We start from the raw sequence: 19,421 nt of genomic DNA, 5'->3' as shown, positions 1-19,421 counted from the left end.
CTTTCAAAGTGTTATATCATGGGGCCATATGCAGTGTAAACTGGTGCATTCATGTGTAAGCAGCATGTCATGTGGAGAGGATTTAAACTACTTTATATTCTACTAATCTACAACATTGCTTCATATTTTATTCGCTCATTATATTTGTTCTGTATGAAAAATAGTATTTGCTAGTAACTCCAGCTATCAAATAAGGCAGTGGAGTAAAAAGGTCAATATTTCGAGTGAAAGTAGAAAGTCGCAGGAAATGGAAGTATTCCAGTAAAGCACAGCTATCTCAAAATTGTACTTGAGAACGGCAATTGAGTAAATGTACTGGGGTTTCATTTGAAGTACAAGTACATCATTAATTTACAATGTGAGAGGTCTGATTTTATGTTGTATTCTCTTCAGAGTGAATACATTAATATGATTTAACAGGAGGACTATGTTCATGCTGCTGTCTTTAAAATCTGTAAAAAATTATGATGTATTTTAACATTATACCAGATGGACTTTCAAAGGACAAAATCCTGTTTAATGTTCTAATGTTTTAGTTTTATTTACTGGAAGTTTTGAAACTGAAAATATTTACTGTTTGGGATGTTTGCAGACTTAATGGTTCAAAGGTGCTTTCATTGTGACTCATGATCTTTGCTTTTATTATTAATAACAATACTTTGACAAAATCAGAAACAAAATAAGAAAAAAATAACACTGTAATTAGGAGACAGCTGTTTCTTCTGTATCTCAGGGGAAGAGAGGTTGCTGGTTGGTCTGGGTTAGTAAAAAAACAACGTGGTGGTGGAATGAGGGTGAGTTTGAAAGGAAGGTAATCTATAAGGAAGCGGAGTGAGCGATGGATGAGACGGTGGAGGGAGGTCATACTATCTGTGATGTGAGGTGGAGACAGGAAAGAAAACGAGCGGCAGGAGAGAGAGCTTCCCATACTTTACGGATAAGGCACTTAACATACAAACAACTTTAAAGCATAACAACAAAACAGCAACATTCATTTCTGGAATCCTCACAAGTCTCAAACACTAAACTGCTAGAAAATTATTTCAACATCTTTTACCCCCTGAACATCAAATAACAACACCTGTAAAACCAGTTTCATAGACACAATCATACCTAAAATCATTCAGTTAGATCTACATTTAAAATTCTAACCCAGGTTAACAAACATAACCCAGGCTACAAGGCAGTGAATTGAAGAAATCTGGCCCCTATTTGTAAAATCTGGAAACGGCGAACTTGTCCCATTCCAATCGAGCGCAACCCACCGCCGCAATGATTTTATTGAGAGTCATCGGTTTACAGCGGGTGGCAGCATCAGCATGATTCCCGACTCAACTGGATCGAACCGCTTCAGTCAAACCAGAGAGCAAAAACATTCAGCTCCGTGAAAAACTAGCAGGAAGCTGAGATTTATATTGCAGTGTTTGTGTCTGACTGCTCCAACAGCAAAGAACTGAGAATGACAACCTTTGCAGGTCAGACATCTCTTCTGGAAGAAGGAGTTTTTACATAAAGAGCTATGCTGGCTTAAGAATAGAACATCGATTAAAACAAGAAAGCAAGATGTTCTTTATGTTTGTAGACAAAAATGACACTAAATTTACTCCTTAAACCTTAAAAGGCAGACATTTTTTAAATGGCACTGGAGAGCAGAGGCATGTAGTCCCGCTGCTCACTATTACAGTATATCAGAGACACTGTATGTTCGTGCAAAGACGGTGCAATAGCTGAACACTTACGTAATTGCATAGACAGAAAAATTAGGGAATTAAATGCCCTGTTGTTTCAATTTCTTAAAACTAAATTTCACTCTCTTTTGTTCTTCTATTAGAAAACAAAAAAAGATGCAACAAAATAAAGCAACACAAAATTAAAGCAGAAAGTTTTTTTTTTCTTTTTAAATGGCATTTTAACAGCCATTAGCTGGCTCTAAGGCACACAGAACAAGGAAAGCTAAGAAGAAGCACCATCACCCCCTCCTCTGTCCATTTTCTCCCCTGTCTCTTTGAAATGTTTGGACTGACATCACAAACTGACAACGACACATTTTCCTTTCATGACAAAGCTAAACAGCTAATGCCACTTAATGTAGTGTGTATCATCTGCGGAACCGCTGCGCCCTCTAAGGGACGAATGAATGTGTGCGAGTGTGTTTTTGTGTTGTGCAAAAGTAACAGTGTCAAATTTCCTCAGGATACCTGCTGTTCTTGGTTTTAGGGGAATGCCCCCCCCCCCCGCTAACCCACAATCCTTTTCTACTTTCTCTCTCTTTTCATCCCTCCCTCCTGCTCCCCCACCGAGGGATATGAGTCCTTCTCACGTTCGTTCGTCCTGACACTTGTTTGCTTTCACTCTGTCTTGCTGTGGTTGTTGTTGTGGACCGTGTGACCGTTCTGCACCGGCCCATTTTTCTTCATGTCCTTTTTATCCCCCTCTCCCTCCTCCTCTTCTGACTCATCCGTTTCATCTTTGTCACTTCTTTCATCGTCCACTTTTTCCTGAAAAAACAAAAAAACAAACAAACTGTGTCAAACTTTGTCAGAACAAACTCAACTCATCCAGTTACATGCTTATAAATGTGTGTGTGTCTTGTTGTGCACAAAAGATCCATAAAAAGACATGGATTTTAATATTCCTATATCTCTTCCATGGCTTGAATGAAATATATATTATGTTTTATGTATTTATAGTTTTTATGTGTCATATTATATCTTGTGGGTATTTATATTTGTCCAGGCTGGATGATGAAGATGTAAGCACTTCCATGATTTAAGAACAGAATAAACAGAGTCCATTGCTTTCCATTGCTTTCAATTAACTGCTATTAGCATAAAATAAAAATGTTTCTGTGATTACTCTCTAACTGAGACCCAAACTCCTGAGACCAGGTCTTCACCCTTAAAAAAACATCTTCCGCTCCTCTAACTCCAACAGCTTCCAGTGCTTATACGCAGTTTGCTCCAACTGATTCAGCGCTTGCACTAAAACTTAAACTTCTTTAAGGACCTTCACTTTAACTTCTTTTGGTATTTCAAATGTTTCAACTGCAGCTTTTCAGTGCGGAGTACATTTAATATTCTTATTTTGCTTTTCTAGTATTTTGTTTTATCTGGTTTATCTTTATTTACTGTCTATTTGTCTCTTAATAAAAGCTGTATGATGAAGATGTGAGCTTTGAAATGTCAGAGACAAAATGGATGGAAAACAGAATATTGAACTTTGCATAAGATTTCTTTGTTTGCTCACATTGTGGGTGAGGAAGCGGACTGCTATGCGTATAATGAGCACAGCCCAAAAGATATGAAGACACTGCAGAGTCATCAAAAGTCCGTTGAAGAAGTAGTAGCCAAAGAAGGGTTCATAGATGGTCACTGGGTAAACCCAAGTACAGTAAATAATCCTGCAACAGAGAGAGAGAGGATTAAGGACATGGTCACTTAAATAACAAACAGGTGCATATCACATTAATATGCTGAAACAATTGTTTAAAACGCGCGTGTGTGTGTGTGTGTGTGTGTACCAGAAGGGGAAGATGACCAGCCGAGTGATGATGAAGATTGCAGCAAATACGATGAAGATGTAGTTGCAGGCATTTCTCCACCCAGCATAGTTGAACATCTTTGCAGACTGTCAGAGGGAGAAAGAAAGGAAATGTGTTTAATCAGTCAGCTGCAGATAAATATATCATTTGTTTGTTTGATGAATGAAAGTGGTAGTCGGTTTACTAAAGAAGAACTAAAGTGTAGTTTCCTCCACAAGGTGGCAATGTGTCATCAGTGGGTCTGAGTTTGTCTCAGTTGAAGTTTCACTGCTCTCAGTGAATCAAGTGTGAACTAAACTTGCAGCATGTTGCAGCATGGTAGGGATAAATGACATCAACGTAACATATGATGTGGGGATAATTATTCATACTGGCCCCATTCACATGTTTGCTTGTGTGCTAATCAAAATCCTATGAGTGTATGAATGGCGTTTACCTCCAGGAAGTAATCGGAGGAGTCGTGAACCAGCATGATGAGAGTTCCAGCACGGATGTAGTTAACGCACCAGGAGAAGCTGATGAGGAGGATGGTAGCCACATGGTGGACAATCTGCTCCTTGAAGTCCTAAAGAGAAGGCACAAGGAGACATGGTTGTTATGCTGAAACAAGGGAAATGTTGGGAATATATATTTATGTCTCACATGTTTTATGTGTGTGTGTGTGTGTGTGTGTGTGTGTGTGTGTGAGAAGTGTTAAACTCTGCTTAAGACGCATCTAGGTTCGACTAATCTGTTGAAGGAACACATTCTGCCTTTTGCAAGATTTTCTCCCACTGCGCTCAGCTGACCCTGGCTGAGCAAAGTCCAAACACTCACACTCACACACACACACACACACACACACACACACACACACACACACACACACACACACACACACACACACACACACACACACACACACACACACACACACACACACACACACACACACACACACACAGACATATAAACACGTGTAACAACAGTCTAATGTCCAGCCAGGTGTCAAACTGATCAGATAGTAAGAACAGACTTTGTCGTCCTCTGACATACAGGGAATCATGATGTGATAACCACATTGAAGTGGAACACAAACTATAGATTGTTGTATAGATTATATTTGTTTTCCATTAGCAGTTATTGCTGTGTATCTTTTCCTTCTGTTACCGTTAAAGTGTTGTTGTTTTATACCAACCAGAACTAAGGAGAAGAGATGAATAAATGAATTCACTCACTTTGCGTTTGACATCAGAAGCCACACTGAAGAGCAGCGAGCTGTAGAAACCCAGCTCAATCATATAGTACCAATACTGAGATGGCAGGAGAGTCTGAAGGAGAGGAAACAGCGTTACTGTCAAAATCAATACACCAATTTGAGCAAAACTTTATTGGGAACTAGAGCTGCGACTAGCCATTATCATCACTATTACTGATTGATCTTATTCTCTTTATCAATCCATTAATAGTTTGGTCTATAATAATGTCAGAAAATAGTGAAAGATGTCCATTATAAGTTCTTAGAGGCCAGGCTGACACATCAGAAATGTTTGTTTTATATAAGACTCCAAAAACCAAAGATATTATTATTATTATAGAAGACAGAAAACCAGTTTATTTTTACATTTATGTTGAAAAACCTACTTAAATGATGAACAGATTATTTAAATTAAACAATCATTTCAGCTCTATATGAGGAGGATGTCTTGTGATTTGTGTCTCAGGCTTTCTGCAGTATTCTTCAAATCAAATTTAAGACTTATTAATACCACAAAGAATGCAATTCTTTACCTTTTTCACAGTCATAACAGGCAAAGAATTGCATCCTACAACCCAGGAAATGAATTAGCATTGTTGCATTGTTGATACTGGTGCGTTCAGTGTACATCCCAGAGACTTACCAGCACAGGGAAACCTTGCCACATCTCCTTCACGTCATACAGCCACGGTTTCTGGAAGGAGAGATGCGATTTGAATGTATTTATATCCACTAACTCAGCATGGCAATGAGTCAGCGCTGCTCCTCTAAAAGTGCGGGAGGTGAGGTTATCACAGCAAAAAGACAGACTACTGTGGAAACTGTCACGTTACGATGGCCGGGCAGGTGACGAATGAGCACGTGAACACGAAAAGACGAAAAGAGGAGGGGTCGAGGTTAACATGGCAGTACTCACATCGATGAGGGCGGCCAGGCCAGCAATGAAAGCAAGAAGGTAAAAGGTAAATCTCCAACTGCAAGAGAACACACACACACACACACACATACAAACAAACTTTCTACTCAGTCAATGGGGAGAGGACAATAGACATGTTCTACCAGCAGACACGTAAACACATCACGAACACACAGTCCCAAACACACAAGAATGCCAGAATGAAATGCCAAGCTGAATGAATAGCCCGGAAAAATGTGGTGAACGGCACTGAGAATGTCAAATGAGGACACACACACACACACACACACACACACACACACACACACACACACACACACACACACACACACACACACACACACACACACACACACACACACACACACACACACACACACACACACACACACACACACACACACACACACAATGAGCGCTGTCAGACTGTTTCCTCCCTGTGAATCTGGTAACAGAGACAGTAAGGAGGTCATTCCCACTACACAGCAGTGGAGACAAATAGTACACAAGAACAGGAAAGTGAACATGAGAAGAAGAGACACTGAGAGTGTAAGTGATACACCGGTGGGAAACGTAAGGGAGAGTAACAGAACGCCTGCTGTGTGCACACAAACAACAGATTGATTCAAAAGAGAAACGTCATACCAAGCACAGGAAGAACACACCAAAACAAAGACGCAGTCATGTAGAATATTAATCTGCTTACATGTCGTCATTCTCACACACACACACACACACACACACACGCACGCACACACACACACACACACAGCAGAGTCATACACACTGCAGACAGATTCATCTTCTTGCAGATTAAAGGGTCACTTCACCAAAATTACAAAAAAAACACTTTTGTTTTAGTCATGCAGATAGTTTTGGTTAAATTTGTAAAGGTTTTAAGTGTTTTTAAGTCTGTTCCCATATGTACACAGTGACATCACACCTTTTCATGTGCAGTATGTACAGGAGGAAGCATTACAGCGAGCTTATATGGGCCTTCATGGGCACCTGACTTGTTTTAAGATAGACTTGGATAGAAATGCGAACAAATCCTTTAAAATGTTAAAGTGCGAAAGAACATTTCCAAGCAAATGAGCAGCTACTGTAGAAAATCATGTGATATGTTCAAACGCTCCAGAACAGCTATTAATGGATATTTATTTTGTAAACGGCTGTTTCTAAAGTCAGGAATGACTTTTTCAGGGACTATTCCTTTAGTTCCAGTGAAAACTGCTCACAACGAGACTATGTCTTCTTGTAATTTGGGTGAACTGACCCTTTAACATTTTTATAGCTCTCTCGACACACATTAATAAAAAGCATGACAAACAGTGACGCCACTACAGAGAAGTTCTACATTGAGCACAACACATGGGGTGTAATAATGCATGAACAAGTCTTCTATGAAAGTGTTGAAGTGTTTGTCTACATGCACTGCAGTCCTAGTGATGCTAAACAGTGTGATGCTATCTGCTGCTGTTTATGGCCCTCTCTTAGATATGGTTATCTGTAGTCCTGCTCATAATATTCTAAGTGTCGTCTGTTACCACGGTGTGAATCCTGCCAGCTGACACGAGCTAGTTTCATTAGCCTCGTATTATCAGGTGATCATGCTGTTGGTTTAACTCAGTTAACGCTCACACATAATGACCAACAGTGGTGACAGAGCCCCTGTTGCAGAGGCCCTGTGCTAATGAGTGTGAGTGAAGGGATGTGTGTGTGTGTGTGTGTGTGTGAGATGAGTCGGGGCTACAAGCATGGTAGCAGCGGAGTGGCATTGTAATGAGTGCATCTTAAAAATAGAGGGCTACTTTTGCCCTCAGAAATGTGCTCATATAGCCAGAGGAACGCAAGGGTTAGCAGCTGTTTCAACCTGCTCCATAACTCTATAGACATATGTGCATGCATATGTTTAAGTGTGTGTGTGTGTGTGTGTGTGTGCATATGCGTGTGCTTACCTGGCCTCTCGAAACTTTTTGAGCAAACTCGGCCTGTCCTGGTTCCTTCGTCTCCTGAACCATCGCTGCACTTGTCTTCCTGAATAGCCGGTCTGCTTGCAAAGACTTGCTATTGAAGTCTGAGAACAGCACAAAGAGATCCGACTGAAGGATTCAATTTCCTGACCGAACACACAGCCCACTACTCTGTCTTTTTAAAGTGTTCGGACACGTACCTGTGTGGGGTTTTTGGTAATGTTACAGTAGTAGGAATCCAGTGTGGGGTTGTGAGGGACTTTGAGCCGCGCCGTCTCTTTCACCCCGAGCAGAGAAGCCAGGGGTGTAGCCACCGTCCTGCAGTCACAAAAAGGTTGTAAAGATTAAAAGGAGATGAAATGCAGAGAATTTAAAGACAGTAATAATACATTTTATTTGTATAGCGCTTTAAAAGGTACTCAAAGACGCTTACAGTACAGGGTGAAATCACAGAAACTCTTTTAATTTGTAAAGGAATTCATTCAAATTTGAGGTAAACGAAGCATATAGACTTATTTAAATCATTAGAGGTTAGGATGATGAGAGGTAAGTGTGTATACTAACAAATTAAATAAATAAGTACTATAAAAAACAATATGAGTCACTTGAAAGAACGGAGTTTATTAGAGAATGGCACAGCATTAGGAACATTAAATATTAGCAGAGATAAAAATAACGGATGAATATAATAAAATAAAATAAAATAATTAGAGGTCAGCACGATGGGCAGACTAAAGGAGAAAGAAAAGGAAGAGAAGACAGCCATCAAAGGAAAAAGACAAGAGACCGGACAGAACATGTTTTGAATCAATAACCAAAGACTTAGATGAGGGGCACAGATATTCAGTGACTGACCTTTCAAAGACCTGACGAATAATGAGGAATATAAGGGCGATGGGCAGCGCCACCCACAAGTCGTGGGCTTTGGCGTACACTCGTCCATCCCGGTCCTCCAGGTCAGCCCAGCCCAGGCCCTTTGGAAACCACAGCCGCTCCTGCCAGAACCACTCGCTCAGCCCCAACAGCATCCTGCAACACGGGACACACAAAGAGTCAGCACCAGCTCTACGGGTTTATCGGGTGGTAAAGACCCACCATACACAAGTTCTAGAGGCAGAATCCACACCCTAACAACTACGGTTCCACCTAAGATCTGAATCCACAAGACATCTGTGACTGGGAACGTTTGCTACCATGCCATGAGGAGAATCAGATGATGGCACCAATGTTTCCCTCTCGCTGGAAGCCTGCCTGCCTGTTTTTTCCTAATGCATATAACAGAGCACAAGCAGCATGCTGGGAGCTCAGCTGAGGAGGCCCACGTGAGGGAGGAGAAATCAGACCAACAACTGAGCTTCGTGCTTTCAACATCAGCACTTTCCTGAACTGTTGACGGCAGCTGCGAATGTTGTTTTTATATCCAGAGAGTACGGAGATGACATTTTTCTGCTGCTAAGTTCAGGGAGTGGCAGAGAAAGAGAGTAAAAAGAAAGGGGGCGGGTGGGGGGGGCGTTGAGGGAGAACTAGCGGCTGAGAGTCATGATTCATCCACACATCTCTGGAGTCCCCTTGCAGATCTACAGTAACTCCCCTCCCATCCGATGCAGCTGTATTGGGTGGAAGGGGAGTTCCAAAGCCCTGTAACCGCTTCACTTCCAGTCCCTTCCCCACCCTGCTGCTCCCCAACAGTAATCAAGAAGGATTCCCTCTTTGAGCGATGTGTAATAATCCCCCACCCCAACCACTCCCTCTACTTTATCTTCAAAACATGCAGCTGGAATTAAGACTCGGATGTGAAGGTCTGGTATAGGTTCGCCTGAAGAGGAGCAGTGTGGTTAAAAGACTAAAGTCCTTTTTCCTTTCTAAAGCTTAGGGCTGCAACACTGCAAACAGTTACATGATCAAATAATCTACTCATTAGTTCCTTGATTAAGAGTTTGTTCAACAAAATGTCAAAAGATAGAAAAACTTGTTCATTCATATTTCCTGGATTCCAGAAGTGATTTCTTCACATTGACCAACAGACTAAAACCCCAAAGTATTCAGTTTACTATCACGAAAAACTAAGAAATCAGCAAATAGTCACGTTTAAAAAGCTAAACCAGAGTATAGTGACTTAATGGATTGTATAGAATAGTTTTTTGGGAGGGGGGTTTTTTGTTTGGCGGTAGACTTATCAAGATATCACCTAATCGCTTCAACTTTACAGAAGTTGCAAAATGTTTACATATCTTTTTCTACCATCCATGAGACAATGTCACGCATGAGTGTGTTGGTTATTTCCACATCATGTCATGTTAGTCATGGCCCCCGTTTCCTGTTGCAACAGCACGGCTGGCTGAGCTCTCTCTCTCCCTCTCTCCCTCTCTCTCTCTCTCTCTCTCCCCTCAGCCCAGGTGGTGGTGGATAGGAAGGGTGACACATTTTTCCTAGTTATTTTGCCAACTCTTCCACTTCAGTAGCACTGCGCCTCACTCCTCCTGGTGTGTCCTGACAGATCTTGTGCTCTGCTGAACAGCTTGTTTGTGTGCATGTTTGGCTTCACGAGGAGCCGTGTGGTCCAACCAAAAACAGACCACCGAATGAGCTCCTGAGCACACACTCCGTTGACTTATCTGTGTATTAAATGATTCCCCTTAATAACAACTGACTATAAACTGTTCGGAAGTGTAATCGTGCTAAACATACAAGCATGCACAGACGTCCGAAAATAAACAATCATAGCGGAAAACTTCTTTATATTTTGTATTGCTGCCGTGTGGAGGCGATTTAGGATTTGGTAGAATATTTTAGGGTTTCTAGTTGAGATCATCCAGTGAATGCAGCATGTTCAGGCTCTTTCCCCACCACAGCTTTCCTAACAACACATTCCATTGGCCCACAGGATCATATGACCAGACTCTGACCATTTCAAAGGCCCAATAAAAATAAAGGATGGCTCTGTCAGAGGGAGGGAGAAAGGAAGTTTTCTCACCGTCTCCTCTCTCTTATCCTCACTGTCAATATACATTGTGAGGATTTAATGATTGTAAACACAGAACTGAACTTCAGGCTGGCAGAGTAAAGCTCCAGATGTTACTGATGTGTTGAAGTAAAGGTTAACAGGCTTCAGAGAAAAACCTAAACAGAGCCGACAGGATCCTGGTACAGAGTCCAGGAATATTTAAATAATGTAAATACACAGCCACTATACCAAGGGAGCGCTTCACCTTTCACTTTGCATGGATTAATAACTTTTGATGGAGTTTTAAAGTAACCAAGTACTTTGTTTATCTGAATGATAGGAGACTGAGTCGACAAGAGGAACATAAGTCACGAGACAGCAGCAGTGAGTCACTCCAAACACATCTATTTGACTGTGGCATAGCTACCCATTTACTCACATCCATCCATACTTAAGCTGTTCACTCACTGCTGACTCACTCCAACCACAAGCTTTTTAAAATGACGGACTGCTTGGACAGCGTACACTTGAGAGCTCAAAGCTGATCTCAGAACCTCAAGCTTGAAAGTTTGATAAGTCAGAGACGTAACGGCACATCGACTACATGCTGATATCACAACAGGTCCTACGACTAAAGAGTCAAAATGAGGCTGAGTCGGTCAGATAAGAAAGCAGCACATTAGCACCAGGATAACATGATTTTAAAATGACATATTTCACTGATGAATGTCTGTTTTGTAAATTGACTCTACTTGTAATAAAATGATGTAATGGGCCACCTTTCCTAACAGAGCGGATGAACTTGACAACATTTAATTAGTATGCTATTTGGTGTCGGGTGATTAAAGCTGAAATGATGAGTCAATCAATGAATTGACAAAAGAAATTCAGCTGCTATTTTGTTTCAGTCGTTTTCTAATTAATAATTACAAATATTTCCAGCTTCTCAAGAGTGAAGTTTTCATGATTTTTCAGTATTTCCTTACATTTTATGGACCAAACCATAAATTGAGAAAATACATGGCTGACTAGTTGATGAGAGTAGTTGCTACTTGCAGCCAAGTGCTGTGTCACTGTACATGTACTGTACATGTAATTTCAGCACTGACAAGAGAACATCAATATCAGTTCAACTGTAGATCACAGTAAAAAACTTTCATTTGTTGTGGTCCAACATGTAGCCTCAGCTTACAAATCACAGTACAAACTATGAAATTCTGAATGCACACATTGTGAGATGAAATGTCTGTTCATGCTCTCGGCTCACCGTTAATCAGCTTTAACTCGGGTCATGCATTTGGACATTTTCAGGTTGAGTCAGACACGTCCTTCACATTTGACACGTTCCTCTGGATCTCGGTTGGACCAAAAAAACAGTTCTCGGTAATTTGTACTAAAGCGCAAGATACAGCGGTTACGCAAACGTAGAGATTGCAGAAAATGATATAAAGCAAGTGGGAGGAAATGTCAAATCATCATCAAAAGCAGACAGCCAGTCTGTGGTCTGCTGTGTTACAGAAAGAGATCACAAGAACATCAACTCCAATACATTTGACCCTGATCTGTGACCCTCATGAATTATTAATGTAGAGATTCAATCAGTCAGCAGACTGATTTGAATAGGCCTGTTCGGGAGGTGTAAAGGTAATATTGTCATGTTGATTCTCCTAGATCCTGACTGGATTCAGGACACTTATACCCTTTGAGTAAGTACAGAGCAATTAGACGGCCCCTGGGTATATGTGAGGCTATTCTTTCCGTAGAGTAGAGGCTCTAAATGCTAATGATTCCTGTCTTCAACTGAATTACTGGGGAGTCAGTGAAAAGAGCTGAAGAAGCAGATGTTGTAATCATTGACAGATGATAGTTGGTTATTTTCTGTCCAGATTAGGGAGAGATAAAGCAAAATCTAAAGCCTATAAAAGATATTCTCAAGGTTTTGTGGCGCTAACATAATGTTTGACCTGGATGCTTCCATCAATAAGACAGTTTCTCTTCCTAATGAATTATTCAGTTCGTCTTAAGTAAGTATCTTATAGTCTGGGGAACAATATCTTTCATCATTTATTAATACAACTATTATCTTTTTGATTAATTGTTCTATGAAACTATGACTCCAAAATATACAATTTACAGTGATATATATATATATATATCAGAGACAAGCTGCAAATCCTCACAACTGAGAAGCTGGAACAATCAAATGCTGAAATACTAAATAAATAACTCATACGATTAATCAATTGTCAAAATTGCAGGTGCCATTTTTTCCTCCCCTCTTACTATTTGATTAATGGACCAATTGTTTCAGAACTACTGTCAGGCTTTCATGGACTTCAACCAAAGATTAGCATAATGTTTGGCCTGTATGCAAAGCTTCACAACACATGCGCACATATTTGGCTATTATTATGTCATAGATTTGCATTAATTTGAATAGGAACGAGTGCTCATGGTGATAAAGACAAATCTCATCTGGTCTAACAAAACAGCACTATTCCCATCAGAAGTCTAAACCATATCTCAATTTAAGATAATCTTACTCTCATACAATCTCTTATATGTGTTCTCTGTCACTGTGGTGTTCACATTAGCCTAAATGTAGCTATTCGATAAGGGAGTCGTTAGAGGAAGAGCTAGGCGAAGACCACAATGGTAGGAGGGGGTCCCAAACTCAAACAAATCACAGTCATTAGAACATAAACAGATACCATTTAAAAGGGTCTACACGTGCTATGACCCGGAGCACTTCTGTCTGTAAACTCGTGGTGTTGCATCACCGGCCTGTAGTTGTGCAGCGTATGTTACAGTGACCTGTTACAGTGATAATGTGACATAATCTGCTGCTAGTTAGCAAACTTTAAAAACCGACCCAACACTGGGCCACGCGCCAGGCTTGCCCCCGTGTCTTCATTGGGTCCTCATATTATACAACCATGGTCAATGGTTATTAACTTACTTTCATATCGTTACGAGAATACCCCCCCCCCACATTCATGTGTTTTTTTCCCGTTAAAAAAACACACGGGCCTGTTTGTTGTTTAATTAACAGATTCCTAGATGAATGCGTAATGACGTCTGAGCGGAGTAAAAGGATGCGGCGCGTGCGCCCACCGTTAACGAAAAGATACACGAATAACGTCTACTCTCCGTACATGAAAGTGAAACGGTTACGTTACTTACTTTGGTGTGTTTTCCTCGTAGTGAAGCGTGAAATGCGGCTTGCGGTTAAAAACAATTATGTTTGTATTTTCCCCACAGAGTCGTCCAGGTCCCTCCTAGCTAGCTAACTAGCTAGAAACCTAACGGTCCTGTTGCCCAGCCGTTAGGATCAGAGTTTAGCATCCGCTCAGATTTTTACACCTTTCCATGGCGTACAAAGTTAGTTTTTCCTCCCAATAACGACACTGATGAGGGGGTAAAAACAGAAAAGTGTCTCCGCATGGGACAATGTGTGAGATACTGAAATGCGACCCCAAATGTCTCCCCACCACCCACAAGAGATGTTCAGTCTATTTTCCCTCTTCGTCTTCTCCCCAGCAAATTTCTCCCCGTCTTGTGTGTTCCTGGGAATCTGCGGGCTCTGTCCGGGTATTGGGCCGGGGCGGAGGTGGAGGAGGACGGGCCGGCACGAGAGCGGAGCGAGAGGAGCAGACAGAGGGAGGAGTGAGAGGATAACGGAGAGGGAGGGACAAAGATGACGCCCGAGCACATGAGAGCAGTTGGCTGATACATCAATGGCTGACAAACACATAAACACACATCCGCATTTTGTTTCCGCTCGGAGAAAAGTTTAATATATGAGAATGAGAGTTAATTGTTGGCAGAGCCCTGTGGTTTGGTCACATACCTTCATTTTCTGTTGTTTCATATGTTCATGGACATGGATGATAAAACTACCTTCTTTTTCTCGGGTCACATCGTTTGCCTCAGCTGACTTTTGACCTCCTTTTACAAATCTGGCATAATACTGTTGCACTCATTTACTCAGAATCGTCCTAATATATCCACATCATCCACATTAGCTGAATGGGGAATATGTATATTCTGTAGCATAGCAATATCATTTTCTTATGCAGAATCACATATTTTTCTGTTATATTTCTTGAGGTATTTAATTAACTGCCCCTGACATCTTTATAATGAAACTCAAATGACCTCCTGCCTGGAGAACAGTTTCGGTGAGTAAATAAAAAGGTTATCATTCAAACAATATGTATTTAATCTTTTAAAAAAACAAGTGCCTTTAAACTTTTTAAACAAACAAACAAAAGCAATTCCAAATGTTTGCTTTTTGCAGGGCAGTGCAATGTTTGCACTTCGGCCACAGTGGAGTAAGTCTGAACTACACAAAAAGCTTGTGAGGGGTGACATGTCGACCTGCTGTACAGAATGACTTTCAAGGTCTGACTAACCTAGCGCCTGTAAAACAGCTCACCCCAGATACTGACAGCTTGAACCTTTGCTGCGGGTTCACATGGACAAGGTCAGTGAGGTGAGGTGCCCCTTACATGAAGGTGAGATGCCCCTCATATGAAGGTGAGATGCCCCTCATATGAAGGTGAGGTGCCCCTCACATGAAGGTAAGATACCCCTCACTGAAGGTGAGATGCCCCTCACATGAAGGTGAGATGCACCTCATATGAAGCCCTTCATATGGAGGTGAGATGCCCCACATGAAGGTGAGATGCCCCTCATATGGAGGTGAGATGCCCCTCACATGAAGTTGAGATGCCTCTCACATGAAGGTGATATGCCCCTCATATGGAGGTGAGATGCCCCTCATATGGAGGTGAGATGCCCCTCACATGAAGGTGATATGCCCCTCATATGGAGGTGAGATGCCCCTCATATGGAGGTGAGATGCCCCTCACATGAAGGTGAGATGCACCTCATATGAAGCCCTTCATATGGAGGTGAGATGCCCCTCACATGAAGGTGAGATGCCCCTCATATGGAGGTGAGATGCCCCTCACATGAAGTTGAGATGCCTCTCACATGAAGCCCCTCATATGGAGGTGAGATGCCCCTCATATGAAGCCCCTCACATGATGGTGAGATGCCCCTCATATGGAGGTGAGATGCCCCTCATATGAAGCCCCTCAAATGGAGGTGAGATGCCCCTCACATGAAGTTAAAGTACAGTGTTTTGGAATTCAACTTGAAAATAAAAAAGGTTATGCACCTCATGATATCTCCTTATTGGAATTTGTATAACTCTGTACCTGTTCTTGGCAATGTAGTTACATCCGCACATGAACAATAGATATGTTTCCATTCTTTAACCGTTGTAGTTGACATCCACCGAGAGGTTATGAACTGAAATGTCTTTGACGCCATCTGAACTCATAAACGTTTTCTTAGGAACTGCCCTCTCGCCCCACAGAGCACCAAGTGGTTCGACTCACAATTTACCATGTGCCTGGACAAACTCATGATAGGACTTTGGGTAAACCGTGGCACTCAAACCACTACGGCTGACCCCACAATTATGACCCAACCTCTGTGGTTTTTAGGATCATTCACATTCCTGAGGCCATAGAGAGCATCCAATTGTATTAAACAACTTAAAGAAACCATTACATTATATTCTTGGCACAGTCGTAGTAAGCCCCTGTATTTTATGTATATTAAAACTTTAAACAAGTTATGCGTAGTTAATTTCATGATAGCCAACTCTATCCATTCATTTATTACGCATATAGGTATACACACAGATATGTCTGCCTGTCACGACCAGAATGTCTATCTATGTTGTGTCTTTAATTGATTAGGTTTCATTCAGTGATTTCAACTGTTTGGTACCTTTTTGCAGCTGAGATAGCTCACATTTAATATATAAGGAAGAATGAAAAAGACTATGCAAGTAACTATTATTAATTCGGCAAAATCGTCAATCGACTAATTCAATTAATCAGTCAATGATGTGAGTCGCTGATTCTACCCTTCACATGTATGTCTCTCCATTTAGTTGTGGTTCATTGTTATTCATTTTACTCTTCATCCTATTATTTATTCACTCCTTTAATTTTGTTTATTTTATCCTTTATTTTCTGTTTAGTAGTTTAGTTATGTAGTTAGTCAAATAAATATTTCATTTATAAAGAACTTGATCATTTGATTTGTGTGTATATGAAATAATAGGTCCACACCTTGAGAAGAACTCTGTAGCAACCCTAAGATTAAGATTTAATTGATTAATATCAAATACTGAAGTTTAAGTCCCCGTATTATATATATATATATATATGTATAGATTAAAACTTCTGAAAATGTAATCTTATGTTAAATTCTGTTAGTTAAACTACTTGTGGCTTATGGCGTAAGCGAAGTAACATCGTTCTTTTCTACTAATTTATGGGTTTATGAATCATTATTTAATTTCTAATAATAGTTACATAAATTGATATTATGAATGAGTTATTTATTAAATCTGCTACGAGCAACGCTACACAGTGTGTTCCTAGAGCGATTAAAAAAGTTTAAAAACCACAAGGGGAGAAATGCTATAATATGTGGTCATCAAGCTCAGTAATAATCTTATTGCAACTCATAAATTGACTTGAGCACTTGCACATGTTCTTTCTCTTTTGGTAAATTAAACTATGATCAGCTCATTAAACGAGGGAGAAGAGTGTACAGGGAGCATGCTCACTAAGATAAAACGAATCCGGTATTTAATTCTGCTGATAAATAAGTCGGTTACTCCCTTAAACGAATAGAGGAGATAACAAGCTTGGCACATCAGCTTATTTTGGGTGAAAACACAGTCTCTTATTGTCTGGTAATGTGTTTTCTAACTCCGCCCCCTTCTGGTCAGAAGATGGATGTGCGCTCTCATGTCTGTGGCATTTTTGTACAGAACCATTCAAAGCGAGATTTTTGTGTAAATAAATCATTAAAATATCAGTTTCTTCACACATACAAACACATACACACTTAAAAAAATCACATTAGGACATTTAGTATGATACTTTTTATTTTAACTTAAAAAGAGAGTGGATCAAAAACAGGATTCAATAAATTAGAAATAAATATAATTGCTGTAATAATTAATACATACATTATAATTACTCGATTGCAAGAGTCTGACAGAAACAGGCCCTCAAAAGGTTTTCTCTAGAAAATTCTAAAATCAAAATATTGCAACCCACTCAAACCCCTTCTCCCAATAAACAAAATAATTGATAAATTAGTAAATAAATAAAAAATAGCTCAAATATTAAAACCTCCCGAATAAAAGTGCAATCCCCCCCTCCCCAAGTTTCACCTAAAATCTAAGTAGAAATTTAAAATAGGTTAGTGATTTCCCATTTTACAATTTGGAATGTAATATCCCTTTATGAGGATGATGATGTTACTAGTGGTAATAATAATAATAATAATAATGATAATAATAATAATAATAATGTCGCTGTGTCCTGTTCAGTGTTTATCTAAAGTAGTATTCTTTTTGCATTTTTTTTCTTGTTTTTTTAAATGCTGCTCTTTGTAAACTAAATTATTTACAGGTCATTAGGATTTTCTCCAAAGTCTCTCTCTAACCTACTCATTTAGTCATCTTTTTTGTATTTTCTTTCTTTTTTTTTTATTATGAAACATCGGCCCCTCTATATTTGTCATGGTATAGACATGTTAAAGTCTATTTAAGTGATATATCAGCATTTTTCATCAGTATCTTCCATACACGCTCGGTCTGAGTTGTCTTAACTGTACTAAACACCCTGTTGTCAAACTTTACACAGATCGCGGTCAAACCGAACTTTTGGTTGTATGGGTAAGATTACTGACTGGTGTGAACCGTGTGTATTTTGTGAGTGTCTGCAGGCGTGTGTGTGTGTGTGTGTGTGTGTGTGTGTGTGGTTGTGCACTTTATGTACATTTGTATATCAGCCTTGTACCGTTCGAGGTTCAGCGTTGCGAGCGCATGTGTATTCATGTGAGTGTGTGTCAGTGTGTTTGGCTGCACTCCCCGGACGCTCAAAGGTAGCGGACAGTCTGAAAGCGCTATGAACCCTGCGATTCCACCTCGGCTGGACTCTGAAAGGTCACCTGTGAGGGGACGGAGAGTTTTGGGGGGTAGAGGGAGCGATACAGAAACAAGGAGGGAGGGACAGAGAAGGAGGAACAACATGTTAGAAAGCAGAGTTAAAGATAAACTGGAGTTCCATGTTTCTGTCTGATCTTTACATCTTGTCAAACATGCGCCTCTCCCATCAAACAAAACTCTTGTCAGCACGAGTTGAACTGCTTTCATACGTCTGGCAGCAAACTGCACCTAAGGGTGCTCCTAGCTCGTCTTTGTTTCAGTTTCATCGCGGTGAGTCAAAACAAGAAGGCATCATTCTCAGTTGTAAAGCTTTGTCTGTCAACAGCAATAAATCATGGTGCTTTAACACATACACACACAGTGTCTGGATCATGCAACTCAATACAGTGAAAAAAACAAACATTATTCGTGTCCTTGTGTGATTTGGTAGTGTGTGCTTGGGGGTTATGCATGTGTGCGCATGTTTGTAAAGCTCCATATGTGTTTATGTGTGTGTCCTTATGAGCATGTGCTGCACTCATGTGCCTCGAATCATGGCAAGCAAACACTACTACCGTCATGCATCACTCTCTGGCATTTGCAGTATAGAAATTCTGGGTGATCATTTGTATCTGACGGATGTGGGGAGATGGTGGTGGGTATCCACACGGATTTGTTATATAAAACTTTGTCTAGAAATAGAAACAGGATCCTTTATTTATAATGTGTGCTGCCGTGTGACGGTGCGTCCACACACTGGTCTGACAGCAGCCACACATTT

The 19,421-nt window shown here is 40.5% G+C and overlaps 1 protein-coding gene across 2 annotated transcripts; it reads right to left on the bottom strand.

Annotated features, from left to right (window-relative positions):
* Positions 1 to 2,246: 2,246 nt before the first annotated feature.
* Positions 2,247 to 14,153, bottom strand: cers2b (ceramide synthase 2b). Of its 2 annotated transcripts, none has more exons than XM_079163903.1 (11): positions 13,795 to 14,153; positions 8,523 to 8,696; positions 7,868 to 7,985; positions 7,653 to 7,771; positions 5,695 to 5,752; positions 5,422 to 5,472; positions 4,759 to 4,851; positions 3,978 to 4,106; positions 3,521 to 3,627; positions 3,247 to 3,400; positions 2,247 to 2,498 (listed from the first exon to the last, which is right to left on the bottom strand). In XM_079163903.1, the coding sequence occupies exons 2-11, from the start codon at positions 8,693 to 8,695 to the stop codon at positions 2,349 to 2,351; spliced, it is 1,152 nt and encodes a 383-aa protein (XP_079020029.1). In that variant the 5' UTR covers position 8,696; positions 13,795 to 14,153; the 3' UTR covers positions 2,247 to 2,348. The 2 variants fall into 2 exon arrangements, with proteins under 2 accessions (XP_079020029.1, XP_079020030.1); XM_079163904.1 differs by lacking the exon at positions 13,795 to 14,153 and adding an exon at positions 11,879 to 11,940.
* Positions 14,154 to 19,421: the final 5,268 nt, after the last annotated feature.

This window comes from Pholis gunnellus, assembly GCF_910591455.1.
Source record: "Pholis gunnellus genome assembly, chromosome: 8".
In the NCBI taxonomy this organism is placed as follows: Eukaryota; Metazoa; Chordata; class Actinopteri; order Perciformes; family Pholidae; genus Pholis; species Pholis gunnellus.
This window is presented reverse-complemented; position numbering and strand designations above follow the sequence as displayed.